This window comes from Lonchura striata, chromosome 5, assembly GCF_050655825.1.
Source record: "Lonchura striata isolate lonStrDom1 chromosome 5, ASM5065582v1, whole genome shotgun sequence".
NCBI classification, from domain to species: Eukaryota; Metazoa; Chordata; class Aves; order Passeriformes; family Estrildidae; genus Lonchura; species Lonchura striata.
This window is the reverse complement of record NC_140707.1, coordinates 27,452,064-27,469,818: the sequence shown is the minus strand read 5'-3', so window position 1 is coordinate 27,469,818 and position 17,755 is coordinate 27,452,064. Positions and strand designations below refer to the sequence as shown.

Sequence of the window (17,755 nt, the reverse complement as noted above, 5' to 3'; positions counted from 1 at the left end):
GGTGGGTGTTGCCTGCCTGGGTGGCCAGACCCCGACTCATGCCATGGTGCCAGCAAGGCTTGCCTCACTGTGGCAGTCCTGGTGAGGATGGGGGGGCTTTGGCAGGGGCTGTGCTGAGGAGGTGGGGGGCCTCTCTGCTGTTGGTCCCTGTCCAGAGCTGCAGATGCTCATGCCCTTCTCCAGTGGTGAAGAGACAAAGAGAGAACAATCCTAGCCCCAGGAGGAGTTGCAGAACCTCAACCTATGATGGCATCAGCAGGAAGCTGTGGGGAAGAGCTGAGATGGGGGGAGAGGGGGTGGCATCTGCAGGGCAGAAGCAGTCCCTTTGGCTCCAGTGGGATCTGAGAGGTGCAAAGACAGGAAAACCTTGGCAGCACCTGCAGCAGCAGCCTGGGACTGGTACAGTGTAGGGTGCTGTGGTTTAGAGATGATGGCTGTCACCAGAGTGGCACGGGGGGCAGTGGTCCACTCCTGTCCCTGCCATGGTGGGGATGTCTATGCTGCCCACTTTTCTTTTGGGTTAGCCCAGGACTTCCAAATTTTTAGCTACCGACAAGTAAAATCTTAAATCAGTCTCAATGGTTTTTAAAAGGAAGCAAAACAAACACCCAAATTCATCTTCCTTCTACCTTCTCCCATCCCCCCAAACCCTCAGCCCATGAAGTTTCCGGCACAGCTCACTTCTGCTGAGCACAGGAAAAGCGAAACAGCAGCACCCTGGTGCTGGAGCTGTCTGTGGGGCTGCTCTGCCAACCAGGGGAGAAGATGTCAGACTCGGAGGGGTGCCAGGAGGGTGCAGAAGGAGTGAGCCAAGTGGGAGATGAATCCCCTGAGGAGAACGAGAGGTGAGGCTTGGGGACACCACAGCTGCCTTCCAGTCCCAGGATACTGGGCAGCTGGGAAGCTGGGGGGGGGGGGCACAGAGGGAAAGGAGGATGTGCAACCAGAACAATGATGACCCATGAGGCTGGAATAGGTCAGATGTTCCATCAGGTTTTTGACAAGCTTCTCCAGCTAGGATGAGACTTAGATTTCCTAAAGGTCTCAACCCCTTGGAACCTCAAAGCTCTTGGGAAGGGGTTGATCGAGTGGAAACCCCAGCTCCAGAAGCAGGAAAGCTCAAGGGAGAGGTCTGGTGACCTGGAGCTGCTCTGCAGCTGAAATCAGCCCCGTCTCTAAGACCTCTCTAATGTGGAGATCAGCTGCCTTCTCCTTTCTGAGCACATCTAATTTCTTGCTGCATCCCCTATGTCACCAGCTGAAGTAACCTGGCAATGTTTCAGGCTGGCTGCTGTAAAATTATATATCTCCCTGTGCCTCTGCTCTGCTTTATTGCTTAATCAGCAGAGACTGTAAAATTTGGGGTCTCTTCACTTGAATACAGACAGCTGTCCATGAGGGTTAAAAGAAGACAGATCAGTAGCAGAGACCACATCTGTCTGTGGTGGAGGCAGATAGATAAGCTTGGCCAAAGTGCATCACCCACAAGTACTCAGATTTGGACTGGATTCAGGCTGAGCATCCAGGGAGCTTAGGAGGTTGCCTGATTTTTCACCTCCAGCTTCAAAGCTCACATTAGCATTTCTCCCCAAGGCTTCTGAGAGCTGGCATAGCTGATGTTGATGGGGGGAAAAAAGCCCCTTGAGTGACAATGAGAGGAGAAAGGTGTGTCATCTCCTGTCATCAGTGGTTGCAGTAAGTGCTTCTGCTGACACCTGACAGCAATTAGCCTCGGCTGAAGATTTGACTGGAAGCTTCAAAATGTGCTGGAAATCTCTGTACGTGACTTGCTGCTGAAACAAAGGGGAAGCCTTGGCTGCTGAGGGAGGACAGGGGTTTCCTCAGCAGCGGGATCGATGTGATTCCCAGTAGTGTTCCTGCCTGGCTGTGCCTCTGCTGCAGGTTCAGCTCACCTTGCAGCAGCAAGGAGCAGCTGCTGTGCATGGCCAAGGCAAGCAAACCTTCCTGCTCCCCTCTTGCTGCAGGGCCACTGGCGGGGTCTGCTGGTGGGGCTGGGTCAGTTTGTTCCCTTTCTGTTTCCTGATGGAGTTTCAGCTAATAAAAGGCTGTTTGGAGGAGTCTGTTCTGTCGGTTCTGTAGCAGGCAGACCCTTACAGCCTACTTTAAAAAGAGTGTGAACACTGACAGTAGGGCAGCACATCCTTTCCTCTTTAGCTGTGTTCTAGAATCTTAATGAAAATTTATGGCAAAAATAGTGAGCAGAAATTAGTTCCTCTGTTTCAAAAATATGAAGAGTTACTTTCTCTTACAATTTGTATAATTAGTTTCATGTGCAGCTCTCAACTTCTCTTGCTTTTCCTTGTACCGTTTAAACACTTGCTAGACTCTGGTGATTTCCACTCCCAAAATGGAGGAAGGAAGTGTTTATTTGCTGTTTGGGTCTACCTTTTTTCACCCTGTGGCTAGCTTATCTCCCTGATCTCCTCTCCTTGATGAAAAAGCTCTTTTCAATCTGACCCATATATGGATGGAAGCAGGCCAAGGCTCTAAGGACAACCTAAAGCATGATGGATGTCAGAGCAACCAATCTTGTGATAGAACTGTCAGGAAAGTAAATCCCAAGGCTCTTGGGTGTAATGCACAGTGGGAGATGTCAGGAGAAAAACATTGGTGCTGTGTTTCCCTAGACAATGGACCTTGTCTATTTAACTGTGCTCAGTGTATATAGGAGCATGCAGTAGAAAAGGTTCTAGAAATATTAATTTGAACACAGCCTACTCTGTTTCCTCGTACAGATTGGGACATACTGGCAAAGTCCTGCTGATGCAGGTGCAACACTGCTTAAACCAGACCTGTGTTATGCTCTCTTCCATGAACTGGAATAGCTATATGGAAACTGCTGTGGTGTGAGTCTTCCCAAATAAGCAAAAAGCTCTGGAGAGGTGGCTGCTTGGGCTGTCCTGCCTTGATGGGGAGAGGCTGGGAGCCCAGTATGTTCAGGGTCTGCAACTCGGAGCTCTCTGTAAAGCTCTGGAGCTTTACAGGTAACTCCTGCCCTTAGTTCCTACAGCCATGGCTGGGCACGTCCCTTGGGCTGTGCTGTGCAGGATATCTGCACCTGGGAGGCAGATTGGCTTTTCCCAAATTCCCTTGTCTCCATCCTCCTGGGGCTTTCCTCCCCGTGAGCTGCAGGGCAGGCAGCCCATGTATGGTCACTGCCTGGGGAGAGGCTCTGCTGTGCCAGCAAGCCCCAGGCTTTTCCTTGCCACGGCCATCCCCAGCTGTCTTGAATTCTCCAGATCCTTAGAGGAGTCTTAAGGGTCTTTGCTGAAATGACTGCTGTTGCTAAGTATACCCATGGTTGGAAGGAGGTTGTTTGGGAAAACTGATACTTGGAGACTTTTTGGACCCCTCAGTGCACCAGATTCCTTGGGGGTAGAATGAAGGGATGGCTGATCCCTGCTCAGGAGTAACTGGTCACAGTTTGACCCAGCTGGACTCATTAAAGTGGAAAAATAGTAGGGAAATTAACAGGGGAGGACCAGATGGATTATTTAATGAAGCTGGGTTATACTTCTGGCTTCCAAATTGGATATAGGTGGTCTGGCAGTGGCATTAGGGATAAAGAACTGTCTCTAATTATAGGAGGTATCAGGTGCTTTCACTGTCCTTTTCTCCTTGAGGAAAAAAAAATAAATTAAGCCTGGCTTGCCTCGCCTTGCCTCCAGGCTTATTTTGCTCTGTAAAGCTATGGGTTTGGAGGAGTGTGTGTTAAAGCAGGGGATTGCCTAGCACTTCATTTGAATTGCACTTTCCTTTTTAAAACACTGAAGACTCTCTCCTGGCTGAAAGGCTGGCTTTTTAAAAACTCTTGGTGTGAAGTCTGGCTCTGAAGCTTGTGGGAATCCTTTGCCCCTGGATTTTGTAAGGTGAACTTACTTCAGAGGGTTTAGGGCTTTTCCCCAAATCTGAAAACCCTGCGATAACTGGAAGGGCTGGCTGTGCAGCAGGGAAGTGCTTAACCTTGGTATGCCCTGGGGATCCTGGGCCCCTCTGCTCTGACCTTCAATGACCTTGCTAATCCAGCCCTGACTGATGCTCTGCCTGCATCCCCCTTTGCATCTGTCACCCCTGTGACCCACGTGCCCAACTGTGGGGTCTGCCTGGGGGCTCAGCTGGCTCCTTGCTGCCCTGGTGCTCTCTTCAGAGCTGGGTTTGCTCCCAGCTAGGCACTCATCCAGCCTGGCTGCTGCTTCAGTCAGGACACTAACTCACATCTGGACAGACCACCTGGCCAGGAGGTGCTCCGAGATCTCCTCAGTGTCATGTTTTTCTTGGGAACAGCTTTTTCTTTGAGCGGGGGTGGGAATCCTGACCCAAATAAAGTTGTTGCTCAGGTTCCAGGAGGGATTGGTATGACCACCAGGCTCCTGAGAGCGTAATCTGGCTCTGACTGACTGCAAACCTGTGGTGGTGCTCAGAGGGATCATCACAAGGATTTGGTGCTCTCACTTCATCCTCCCCATGCTACTCTCCTGGCACAGTCCAGCCTTGCAAACCTGCCTGGGAGGGATGGTGCCTGCTCACCTGGAACAGGTGAGGGAGGGCTCTGCTCCCCCAGCTTGCACAGCAGCTTGGACCTCCTGTAGCTGCAGGTCCTGTTCTCTTAATGAGTCCAATAAACTCCTGATCAGGCTGAGTTTTTGGCATCCTTTGAAGCCAAATGTGTGGGGAATGGATCTTCATTATATGGTTCTGTTCTAAAGCCTTTCATGAGGAGAAGCCTTGGGGATGTACATCAGTGAAAGGAAAACACAGGCATGTATGATAGGGGATCAGGCCTCTTTACCCAGGTCATGTTCTGGATCATGCCCATCTAGTATGGGTCAAAAAATAGCACCTAGGAGGTGCTGCACATTCTGGGAAAGCAGCTGTCCTGCATGACATGAATTTGGTATGATCAGTACTAGAGGAGCACCCACAGTGCCCAGCCAAGGTCAGGGTGTCACCATGGTGGGTGTTCTGTGGCTAAGCCTGTGGCTGCTGCCTCAGGGATAGAGGACTGGTTCTCTCTGCTGCAAGGCCAGACAGCTGAGGCTGAGGTGTTCAGGAGGGTGAAGGGATGCCCTGACTGCAAACTCACCCACTGTGGGTTTGGTGCCCAGAAGAGGCGGTTTCCTATTGGACCTGTGTGACATCTGCCAGGCCTTGGCAGCTGTTTTAGCTAACCCAAGGCATCCCACACTTGACACCTGTGTTTAGGCACCTGGATGGCTCCCTGATTTCCCAGAATCAGCTAGGAAGCACAGGCCACTAGTGAGATTTGAGCCCAGCTCTCCTGAGGCTTGGCCAGGTGTCTCTGAGTCCTCAGCCTGTCTACATGTTCCACAGAGGCTCAGTCACGAGTGGGTTAACCAGCCCCACTTGGAGCCCGTGTATGTTTTCCTTGCCAGTGCATCCGTCCTAACACACACCAGATGTGTGAGGCAGCCTTTGAAGTGTCTTAATCCCAGGTTTTGGCACTCAGAGTTGTCTTTCTCACGGGCAGGTCTCCAGTGCCTTTCTGGGGCTCCACTCCTGCAGCCCCCATCCCCTGCAGGAGAAATTGCAGCAAGGCAGGACAAAATACCTTCTGTTATTTGCTACTTTAAGTAAGTCCCTCCTGGGATGGGCTGCTGGGTCTGGCAGCACAGCTCCATATTCAGTCATACACAGGAGTGTCAAACCCAGGAACCACTTGGGTTCAGCCTGTCTCACATGAGCAGTGGTGGTGGCCAGCAGCCTGGTGCATCTGGTAACTGTCCAAAATACATGGATAAAGAGGAAGATACATGAGCAAACCCAGCTGGATTTATTGATGAATACAAATGGAAGTCAGAGGGCTTCTATTGGATTAATTGGTGACTTCCATCCAGTGGTCTGAAAGCTTGGGGCAATCTGCAAGCAATTGATCTGAGAAGTGCAAGACTCAGATTTGCTGGAGCTCAGTTTATTTGGATTTCTCTTGCTATTAAACTGACATGCAGGCCCAAATGCTTTTGCCAGTGTATGTCAGCACCATCCCTCTGCCTGCCATAGAGAAAACTCTGCCAGTTTGCTTCCGCTGGAGGTCTTCAGTTCTTTTGCTTATGTGCTTATTTTGAAAACAGACTTTTTTTTTTGTTAGGAATTCATTCTGCATTACTAAGGAAGCCTCTCTCCCAGCTCTAGGTATCTGTTGCTTGCTGCAGCTGACTAGACAGTTTGTACAGCGCCTTTTATCAAGTCCTTGCCAGATAGCTTGGAAAATATGATCTCTTCTTCTGTGCTTGTGCATGCTTGTGCTTTTCTGCTGCAGAAGCAGTTTTCTTTCCAATGCAAGCTTGCTTTGGAGCCGTTAGCATTGACAAACTCTGAATTATTGACAGACCCTAAACAATCATGGCTGCCAGGTATTTAGGAGGGGCAGAGTTCTCTCCCAGTAAAATTGATGACAATAATAATTTCCTTTTGAAATAAGTGCCTCCTTGCAGATGTCTCATAGTTTCCCATAAGAGGAGCTGACAGCATTGTGCCCAAGCTGAGCTGTCCTGAAGGGCAGACTACTGTGATGCACAGGCTGTGCACCCCTGCTCGGTGGGACCTCTTCCGGGGGGTGGCATTTGTCTCTTCTGCTGCTTCTGCATTCCAGTTGCCATCTTCCTGCATACAAGGTTAGCTGCCCTTTGTGCAGAAAGCCTCCTCTCAGCTTTTCTTTGGGCCCCACTTTGGAGCATTAATGACTATTCCCCCTTGATGGAGCCATGTGTCTTCAAGCTCTCTGAATACATGATGATGCTTTTGCCAGCCCTTTCAAAACAGCTCCTGTCTTTTGTCCAGCTCAGCTAGGGAAGCATGGGTGGATATGGGCAAGCTGATATTAGATGCCTTTCCCTGGGACAAGGAGCTACTTGATGGTGCTTGGGAGTTCCTTCTTATCCCTTTAGTCTCCCCTGACCCCAGCTGGAGTGACAGCCTGGCAGCGTAAAGCGGAGATTAATGGTTGCTAAAACTGCTTGTGTTGCACAACACGGTGCTGCATCAGAGCCTGGAGCCAGCTGCAGATGAGCTAATAAGTTTATATTGGGCAGAAGCTGTATTTTACTTCTTGAAAGCTGTGTGGTCAGCTGAGCAGCATGGCTCGACATAGGGCTGCACTCGTGCACTCATGAACTCACCTACAGGCCTATCCACAAAATGTGCTGCACGGCTTTGGGCGATGCTTAAACGTGTCACACAGATGCCACCTGCTGAAGAAAGGTGGTGCCTCCCTTAATGGTAGTGCACCTCTTATACCTGGCATGGGAGATGCCTGAAGGTGTCTTCAGCTGCCCAGTGTCCATCTAATCCACCTAGTCAAAGCAAAGACCACTCCATTGATTTTAAATAGACATTCAAAATTCACATTCATTCAGCAGAGACTCATGACGAAGCAATGTGATGCTATAAAAAGGCTTTTTTCCTGCAGTGTCTGCTGGGGGAAGACAATCTCTTGGCAGCAGCTGCCTGCATCTTATCCATCCTGGCTGGAGTCCTTTGTCCTGCTTCTTGGCCTCATGGTAGACAAGCATCCCTAAGAGATGAAGCCTGCCTCCTCAGGGCCAATAGTTCTCCTCTTGTCCTGTAATGACCCTCCTGTGTGGGATGGGAGTGTCTTATCTGCAGCCATTGTTTTGTCTTCCTGTCTCTTTCCCAATGGCTTTGTTGATTTAACATAATATATAGATAGCAGTGCACAGTATCAGTAATGCTGCTGGCTCGACATGCTGGACCAGCTGCACTCCTCCAGGGCTTGGCTGGGTCACTTGGCCTTGGCTCTGATCTGGGAAACCTGGAGGGTGGCTCATCACAGTGGCTCAGGTGGTCCTTGCTGTTTGCCCAGCCCTTGGTGCAACAGGAGCCCAGATCTCTTTTAACTGTGCTGGGCTGCCCTGGTAATGCTTCTCTCCTTCCCCTGCTTTTTAAATCCATCCTTTGTCCTTGTGTTTATCACCCCTGGGGCAAAAGCATCTTCTCTTATAAGGCTTGTGACTTGCACCTTCCCCTCTCACTGATAAATTAAGCAAACGTCATTATGAAACCTAGTGATTTTAGGTTTATGGATGTACCCCTTGAATTCCCCAGGGAGTGTCTGTTTTCCATTCTGTGTGAGGGTGAGAGGTGGTGGTGGGGTAGAGGAAGAAGGATGCTCCTTCTAGACCCAGCTTCCGATTCCCTCTCATTTCTGCCTCTTTGGATATCAGAGGAAGAAAGTCATCACTGATCCCATGCCAAATATTTCAGACTTAGTACAACACAGTGTTTGCTGGCTGTTTAGACCTACAATTATACATTTTTTTCATGGTGCTCCTCTGAGCACGTTGGCCTGGCAACAACTCTGAGCCAACAGAGTTGGCTCCTGCCTACAGCAGCCCCTCCCTGAACACCCATGGGGTCGAGCATTGCCTTGGGAATATCCTCTCCTCACTCATGCCAGGACAGAGGAAGGCTTGCTGGGGAGCATCACTGGGACTGGACTCCCTGCCCTGCCCCCTGAGCTAATTGCAGAGGTGGGGCGCCCTGCCCTCCTGGCAGCACACTTTGCTGCTTGCAAAGAGCTGTTTGGTGGGAAGGAGACAATGTGCTGCTTTTGGCTCCTAGTCCTCTGTCTCCTCAGGATTATCTCTTGTTTACCTGTCTTGGTCTCTGGATTTGGCTGCCTGAAAGTGAGTGCTGGCAGAGTAAGGTGGACTGAGTTAAGTGGGAATTCAGGGTGCAGGTGAGGTGGGCAAACCCTACCCCACAGGCCAGCATGTAAACCACACCATCTGTGCAGCTGATGTACCAATGTACCAGCCCCTTTTCCCTGAAATGGGGCTCCTGGGGAGCTGGGCAAATGCTGATGCCAGCCAGGCTGCTTTCCAAGTGGTGGATGCACGTGCCTGGTGAGGAGAGGCTGCTGGGATGTCAGGATAGGGGGAGAGGTTTGGGATGGCAGAGGGAAAGATGCATCATTTCAAAGGAAAACCAGAGACCACCCCCCATCTATTCCTAGGGGCTGCTGGTGGAGGCACAGGGTCTCCAGCTGAGATAGAGCTCTTAGTCCTTACTGAAGATGTGAGGCTGTCCCTGTGAGAATATCTTCTCAGGGTGGGATCCCACCACTGACATGCAGGCATGGACCTCTGGAAACCATGCTGGCAGATGGTGGCACTTGTAAAGGACTGGCCCTTGCAGTGACTGTGCTTTGGGTCTTATGCTGACAGTGGCCGACATCCCAGCAGTATTGGAGAGAAAAGATTGAGATGTATGCTCACTAGCAGGGCTAGGGTATTTTTGTTTCTTTCTTTCTTTTTTTTTTTTTTTTTCCTTTTTTTTTTTTCCCCTTGACCATGTGTGAGCCTTCAGCGGATTTTGCAACTAGTGCTACATAGCAGAATGATTGTGTAATTAACGGGAACTGGTGCAGCCCTATCTCTCTGGGACTCCAGCCCTCCTTCCCACAGTGATGGAGGCAGACCCACTCTCTCTGACAGCATTTCACCTTCTCTGCCTTCCCTGCTGCTGGGAAGAGCTTTGGGGAACTCCAGTGCCACACAATGTGCTCCTGTGTGCTCCAGTTCCTTTACTGGGGTGGTGTTTTTCTGCAGAGATTTATGCTGGTTCTCCTAGCTTAAACTGTGCCAAAAAATAACAGATGAATTAATTTTTGTTTTTTTTTTTCTTCCTGTGTCCACTGTACTCCTACCCACTTCCTGGTGGGATCAGGGGGGTTGTTTCTGTGAAAGGATCCAAGCAGCTGTGGGACTGATGCTGACCTTACTGCTCCTGGACACATGGCATGACTCAGACTGATGCACGTGGCAGTGAGGGGCAGGAGAGGAGAGGGGACCCAAGGTGCCTCTGCACTCTAAGGCAGTGCTGTGGGGTTTCTCTGTGGGCATGGCCTTTGTGCTTTTGAATAGTGGGTTTAAATGCTCCCTGCCTCACAGAGATGGGGATAATGACTCTGTCCATTCCCTTTCTTGCAAGCTGTGGGTCCTGCCCTGTTCTCTTCCTGCTGTGGTCCTGCAGGACCTTGCTTATGCTGGAGGAAGGATGAGTTTTCTTGTCATATCTAATGTCTTTCTCAAAGATGAAAGCCAGGAGAAGGGCAGGAAGCCTTCTCCAGAGTTTCAGTGGCCCAGACACCTTGAAAGATTTTTCCAGACAGAGTTCAGTACCAGGAATTTCTCTCCCTGGGAGCAACACAGAGCTCAGCCTGCTGCCTGTTGCAGTTAAGGGACCCCTTTCCTCACTGCCTCTCTTCTGGTGTTTCCATATTATCTTAGCACCTTAGACCAGCAAGAGCTAATGTCGTGACCTCTCCCCAGTCCTGCATTTCATCATCCAAGCATGGCTTCTGTCAGCCCTGTTCATTGAAAGCCCCATCTCTGAGAGGCAGTCAGTGCTGGAACCTGGGTGGAAGTCTGCCAAGTGCTTTCAAGACAAGGAGCTCATGCTGGCATCCTCGGGGAGTCAAACCCGGTGTGGAGCCAAGGCTCTCTTGCTGGGGGAATTAACAGCTTTTCCTCTGCCCATTTACACACAGACTTTTCGCCTCCCACAGGTAGCAGCCTCCCGTTACCTCCAGGAGGCTCCTGCCTTCTCCCGGTGACAGAGACTGCATTCCTCCTTGCCCCTCCTCAGCTCCCTGAGGATTCTCTGGCATCTCTGCCTGAGTGAAGAATGCTTGCAGTGATTTCATTCAGCCCGAGGTTGCTGCTGGCCCATGTGAGATACATCTCTGCCTGACAGGGCTCCTTCAAGTTGTCTCCTTGCCTGGCTTGGACCATGGGAGCCAGTGGCAGGTTTGGGCCCATTCTCTCCAAAAACAAAACCCTGTAGGTGCACACTTCATTTCAACTCTGGCCAATTGTGGTGAAGTCAATAGGAATGCTCACATGCTTAAACCTAATTACTCCTGCAAGCACTTGCAGGGCTGGAACAAACATTTTTTTCAGCAAGAGATCTTTTGTGGTGGATCTCTTGCATCTTCTCACTGAATTTAGGAAGAAAAATATGCAGTGTGATATCATCTGAGCAGCCCACAGAGTGAGGCCAGCATCAATGTCTGCACTTTGTGGATTTTGTTGTTCATAATCACTTAGGTGATGCTTAGTAAATACCCACAGGAAAAAAAAAAACAAGCTGTTTTGAAATGAAGAGACAGTGGAAGGGAGGGCAGGTACTTCCTTTTTTTAAATTGAGATTTCTTGGTGTATTTTATGGGCAACTTCCCCATTTCAGATTATGAGGCATCAAGAAACATTTCTGCAGAAGAAAGGACACATGTAAATGAGATGAGAGGGAATGAAAGCAGAAGGAAGGTGAGGGTCTCAGCAGAGTGGTTCCATCACAACTGCTCCCATTTTGCAGACAGCCAGAGGAATATTCCCACTAACCTTGGGGAACATGGGCAGGCCATGCCATGAGCACCATAATGTGCAAGTACAAGGCAGGGCTGGAACTTGCTAGGTACAAGTCCAGGCACCTGTTGGTTTGGCATAGTAGAGGTTTTCTTTTCACCCAAAAAGCACATGTGGACCAGGAGATGCAGTTTAGGGAGAAAGACTCTTTTGTTTTTTCCTCCCAAGACTACTCCCATGAGGAGGCAGCATGAAGAACAACCATCTGAATGTGTGGCAGATGGGCATTTTGTTTTAGCAGGTGGCAATCTTAGTCCTTCATCAAACACTCATGCACTTCTTTTATCTCCTGAAATATCAGTGTTTCATGGAGACAAGACAAATTTAGCCAATTTTTTTTGCCTCTTGGCCAGTTTGATGGCTGGGAAAACTGAGGCACGGGTGACTTGGTGAGGGGGCAATGTCTGAGAGCAGAAGCAGGGGCTGCAGCTCTGTGGCTTCCTCCAAAATCTTGCTGCTGTCTCCATCCCAGGAGAACGTTTTCCTCTGGTGTGGCATTTCCCAGTGCTAAGCCCCTTTCGTGTTAATCTGACTCTTGGCTCACCTTCCGACGTGCAGGGACTGTTTGGGGGTGAGCCCTTCACGCAAGACTTCTGCTGTGAATGGAGCAGCAGTGATTTACAGCCCACCGACTGCAAGTTACCAACCTGGATGCCTGCTCCCTAGTTGCTTTGTGTAATCAGAAAAACGGTGGGAAAGGTGGGAAAAAAGAGAGGGAGAGGGAAAAAAAAGAAAAAAAAAGGGCGGGGGAGAGGAGGGGGCTAGAGAAGATGAAGGAGGGAGAGGAGAGTTAAAGGCAGGAGAGATTCCCCCTGGCAGGGGAGAGGGGAGCGCCGGGCTTTGTGCTGGGGGGCCCGGCGGCGGCTGCGCCCCCAGAGATTCTCCCGTGACACTTCCACGAGGCAGAGGGGGAGGAGGAGGAGGAGGTGGAGGTGGAGGAGACGAGCCGGGGGTGTGGAGCAGGGGGGGGCTAGCAGAAACAAAAGGAAACCAGCTGCAGAACTTCCTGAAGGCGGAGAGGGGGCCGCGGGAGCGCGCAGTGCCGGGCGGCTGCCTGCGGCGCTGGGGAGGGGGCGGCAGCGGGACCCTGCCCGCCGCGGCTCGGCCACCATGACCAGCGCGATCCTGAGGAGGAACTCCAGCAAGCAGGGCCTGCAGAACCTCATCAGGTGAGCGCCCACCTGCCCGCGGGCTCCGCTCCCGGCTCCCGCTGGATGTGCCCGCGCCGCGGGGCGCGGCGGGGCGCGCCGCGGGGGAGAGGGAGCGCGTTTCGCACCGACCATCTTCGTGTCCCTTTAAATCGGCGGAATTTCGTCCTTACCCCCATGCATTGGAAGGAAGGATAATAGATAAACCTCCCTCTCCTCCCCTAAAGCTGGATGAGAAAAGCAGATTTGAACTTACTGATGGCTTTTCCAGGAGCTCCCAACTGAAATAACTGAGCACAACTGTACTGTGACACTCACCTGAGCCGCTGCTTTTCCCTCTCCCTGCAAGGGATGTCTCAGTACGTGGCTTTTTGTGTCTCCTGAGTGCTGAACGCTTCTGCCTAGAAAAAGGGTTTTTCTTTTTTTCTCCGCAGGGACTGTACGTTGTGCACGCTGTGATGCGCGTTTTTAATTCAGAGATCAGTAAAGGGCTGGATCCTCCCAGGGCTGCAAGCTGACACTGCTCTTTTTTCGATTTAATTGATCACAATAGTGCTTTGAAGCTTTCTCTCCGAGTATAATTGCCAGGGCAGGGAGGTGGATGGCTCAGTTGGGCTTATTCCCGTTTGTCAGCCGGCGCTGAGCCCGGGAGGACGGCTACATTGTCTGCTGGCTTTGAGATTCCCTGCCATGCGGTCACCGTGCTCTTCCCTGGGGGCTGGAATTGCTGCTTCCCTCCATGGGTCTCTGTGATCCATCTCTGGATGATGGTGGTGTGCCATGCTGATGGCCCTGACCGGGCTGAAGAGAGGCACTTCTCACCTTTTCATATTTAGTTGAGCAGATGCATGGGTTAGAGATGGAATTAGGCAGTGCTGGACTCACATTCTGCCTCCTGGGTGCCTTTGGCTCCCTTGTGCTCACTGTGACTGCTGGTTTCCAGCTGAGATGTGGAGGATGGCCTGATGGGGTTTATTTCACCAGGTATTTTCCAGTCAGTTTGGGATGTCTTTCATTCCTAATGCAGCCTCTAAACCTCATCTCTCAATAAGTTTCTTGCCTTGGAAGATAAATGGGTGCCTACAGCCCATCCAGTCCTTGCCACTTTCTGCCCTTCTGGACCCAGGGAAGTTGGCAGAAAGCTCCCATTGGTTGCACAGGCCCCTGGGGTGGAAAATGGGCAGGAGAAGCTGACTCCTCTCGGTGCATCTTTTGTTTGGCCTGTTGGACCCATTCCCTGGTCTCGGCCCAGGGGGACTGGGATCTGAGTTACACGTCCCTGTTTCAGAGCAGGGCTTTGCCGGCAGCTTGTGACGGGTAGGGAAACCTCTGTGGCTGTGCAGAAGTCAAAGAGGAGCTCAGATTTGGGACCAGCTGGTACTGAAGAGGGCCAGGCAAATGAACTGGGGTGGGAATTGCCTGCTTGCAGCTGGGTAGCAATTTATTTTGCAGGGTGACAGATTGCGGGGAGCAAGGGAAAGCACATGTGCTTCATGCAGAGAAAAGAGGTGTCCAAAGAACTGTCTTCAGCACAGCCTAAACCAGGGTGTTTTCCTGTCCTGAGTGACATCTCCAAGTTCCTTCTGCTTTGGATAAGGGACTTTTGGTGTCCCAGAGACTCAAAGGGACTTTTTTACAAGGTGACAAGTTTCCTGAGTGGGGTTATTACACCTAACCTGATTGTGGTTTAGCTTTGTGGCTGTGTTTTCCAGTCCTGCTTTACAGATGAGGAGTGGAGCAGGGTGTGAGGGATTTCCATGGTTTGCTCACAAAAAGCCTCACTTATGCTCACTGGATTCAACAGTGGAACAGGCAGGATCTGCTCCATACGCTCCTCCATAGCCTATTTTGCAGCTGTATTGTTCTCCTGGAGTTCCTGAGATCAGCTGTGGGGCTGGCTCTGCAAGTCCTGCCACCTTGGCTGCAGGAAGGAGCTTCCTTAGTGAATGGCCCGAGGCTCCTGGCTTGAAGATAAGTTGCTGTCAAGATTGCTGTGCTCTGCTTTTTGCTGTCCCAAGGTGACTGCCACAGAGTGGTTACACTGTGCAGGGCCTGGGCTATTCTGGTGTGTCTGAGTGCTTTGGGGAGCTGGAGCAGGCAGTGGAAACAGCTGCTCAGAGCCATATTCATGAGCACTGGGGATATCAGTGTGGTGTCAGGATTTACCTGGCTGCTCCTGCTGCAGGGCGACAGCGGGGATAACCAGGGAATTACCTTCTCTGAGCATTGCTCAGCTACAGGAGCTGCTTGCCAGCTGTCCAACAGCTGGGTTAAGGGTTCCTGAGCTGAAATTGGTGTAAGGCTTGTGGATTTTGGGTTGAAGAGCTGAGTCTCAATGCTTTAAGCATCCTGCCTTGTGCTTGATACAAAACCCCAGCATTTTAGACAAAGGGGCCCATGGGTGAAGCATCACCTGAATATCAGTCCCAGGAGTCAGATTTGCATGAAATGGCTTTTCCACTGACTGTTGTCAGGCTTATTGCACGCAGTGCTCTGGAGTGGTTTGGTGTGCTTGGGATCACTAGGACACGTTGGAGACACCTGGAGGCTGAAGCACTGAGCCAGCACTCACAGAAACATCTTTCACCTCTGCCCAGCCAGGAGGTGGGCTGGAAAAATTAGCCCTCCTTCTTCCTCAGTGGCTTTGCAGAAGGTGCAGGCAGGGACCTTCCATTGACATGTGAAAAGCTGGAGGCTGAAAAGAGCCCAGGGTTAGGCCTTGCAACTGCAGAGCACGAGGGGCTGAGTAATTGCCTGGGAAAGGTATGAGAAGAATGGGCAATTGCCGGGCTATCTACCTTCCCTGCTTTGGCCCGTGTGCCCAGGCACTCCCCTTGTCCAGCATAGTTTCTCTATCAGGATATCACCAGGGAAATATTTTTCCCTTTGTAGCAAGCTTACAGCGATGATCCCCCACAGGCCCACAAGGCTTTGTATTTTTCTAAAGTCCTCTCCAAACATGAGCCACTTTATCTTGTTATCACGATCTCTTTCTCCTTATCCTTCTAATGAATTCCTATAAATAAGATAGGGATCCAGCACCTGTCATGTCGATTCATTCAGTTCATTATCTGCTCCTCCTGGAATTTTACTCTCCCTCTATTTATCGAGCCTGAAGTGTTTCACAAAAGAATATGGCTGTTTAATTGACCTACAAATCAGCCTCTCTGTAAAGCAGCTGTGCTGCTCCTTGGAACTGGATTGTTGGGCCTGGTGGCTGACACTGCTCACACTGGGTGCTGTGGTGGCTTGCTGCAGTGGTGTCCCCACGCTGGGCTCTGGTGCCTGGCTGGGACGTGGTGCCCTGGGATGTTGTGTGTGGGCATATGGATGTGAGTGGAAGCACTGCTGCTCTTGTCTTTTTAATCTGGCATGTAGCTGAATCTGGAGTGCCACTAAGAAGTGAGCTGTGTTCTGTTCCTGGGGAGAAAGGACAGTGTTCTTACATGCTACAACACCCCTTTGCTTCCCAGCACAACGAGGACCTGGTCCAGAAGAGGGGCTTCAGAGCATGGCTGCTGCACGAGCAACAGATAAACCAGTGTCTCTAATTGTACGTCTCTGCAGTGCCATGGAGTTTGAAATACAAATAATCCTGTGGGAAAAGGGGGCTGAATCTTGAGGATGAAAAAGCTCAGGGGATGAAAACAAGTCAGAAAATTTGACCATGGGATAGAGCTAATTATTTACTCTGTAGGATGGGATTTTTGCTTTGTTATCGTCTGTGGAGCCATTAACATGGGAAGCCAGAATACGAGATCTGAAATGAATCTTGCACAGTGCTGTGTTTTGGCCTGCTATATGTGATGAGGTGCTTGCCACCTACAGCACTCTATCCTGGCACCCATGAGGCACCTGCAGGGCCCCTACAATGCGTTACTGCATTTTCAAGCAATGCTCTTGGTGATGCTTGGATTTTCTCAGCACCAGGGGTAGCTTTAAAATTCCCCGAACTGCGTGTTGTGGGTGTAATATTCAGTTTGATCAGGATATGGGGGCTCTGCCCAGCTCTGTGGGATGCCTTCCTTTCTGCCTGCATTTGATGTTTCCTGAAGCTTGCCAGGATGTGTCTCAGCAGGGAAGATGCTACTCCAGTATTTTTGTCTTGACCTCCTGAGTGCTGAGCTGGGAACAAGGAGCTTGAAGCACTTGGGAGGGCTGGATGGTGCTTTGAAGGGGAAGAACATTTTTTGTGGGGTGGGGGAGTGTGTGGTTGATGCCAGAACATGGTTTGGGCACAGTTTGTTGCCTGGGAGATAACTGCTGCCTCCAGGGGCTATTGCAGCACCACTTTGCTTCAACTCCCTGGCTCCTAGATAGGTGTAGGGAGAAAGGAATTCTTGCTGTGAAGAAGCTGGGCAGCTCTTTAGGGAATGATGGGGAAACTGAAATGTGTAGGAATGTGCCAGTAGCAGAGCTGTTGTGTGGGAAGAAGAGGGAGGGATACCTGCATGGGGACACGGGGGACACCGGGCCTTCATCAGTGGGATTCATGCTTTGCAATGCTACCTCAATGTGTCATAAGGAGCCAATGGTGCTTCCCTTCTTGGATCTTCCCTATTTTGCTGCTTTTATTAGTGGATTTTTTTTTTTTTCTTATCCCTCTGTGGCCCATAGCTGTGGTCAGGGCAGAACAGATGGGCACCTTTGTGGACCCCACAAACAGAGGGTGGATGCAAAGGGAGACATGAGCAGAGGCTGCTGGCAGGGAGGAGCATCCAGGAGAGCCCTTTGGGCCTGGCTGATGGCATGCCTGGGGGATTTCCACATCCCAGAGTGCCTTCTGTGGTGCCAGCTGCTTGCAGAGTGATGCCACCATATTCTGCAACCCAGGAGGAAGCTGGGGATTTGCAGCCCAGCTGAGCTGTGGGGCAAGCTGAGGGTAAGGGCTAAGCCAGTGTGTGGTGGGTAAGTTCCTCTCTGGGTGTCTTGTGGGTTGCCCACCCTCAGCTTTCACCCAAAGATAACAGCTCATCCTTTCTCTCCAGTTCAAACAGCTCATCTGTCCCCTCTGAGTACTCTGTGGATCCACTCCCAGATTTTTTCCAGCCCTGGGGTTTGTTTTGTCAAAATTCCACCTACCACTGACCTTTCCCAGAAACCAGTGCATGGGTTTTGTTTGCCTTTAGCCTGGCCTGACCCAGATTTTTACCTGTTCTGAAGCAATTGGATGTTCAGGGC

At 50.9% G+C, this 17,755-nt stretch overlaps 1 protein-coding gene across 2 annotated transcripts in view; it reads left to right on the top strand.

The window, feature by feature from the left end:
* Positions 1 to 143: 143 nt before the first annotated feature.
* The window catches only part of LSP1 (lymphocyte specific protein 1), a 48,471-nt gene continuing 30,859 nt past the window's right edge, over positions 144 to 17,755 (top strand). Inside the window, exon 1 of one of the 2 annotated variants that reach the window (XM_021526725.4) lies at positions 144 to 845. In XM_021526725.4, the coding sequence (XP_021382400.3) occupies positions 766 to 845 (80 nt within the window). In that variant the 5' untranslated portion in view covers positions 144 to 765. Of the gene's footprint in view, positions 846 to 12,462; positions 12,596 to 17,755 lie in introns of those variants that run through there. The other variant, XM_021526726.4, reaches the window with a different exon arrangement.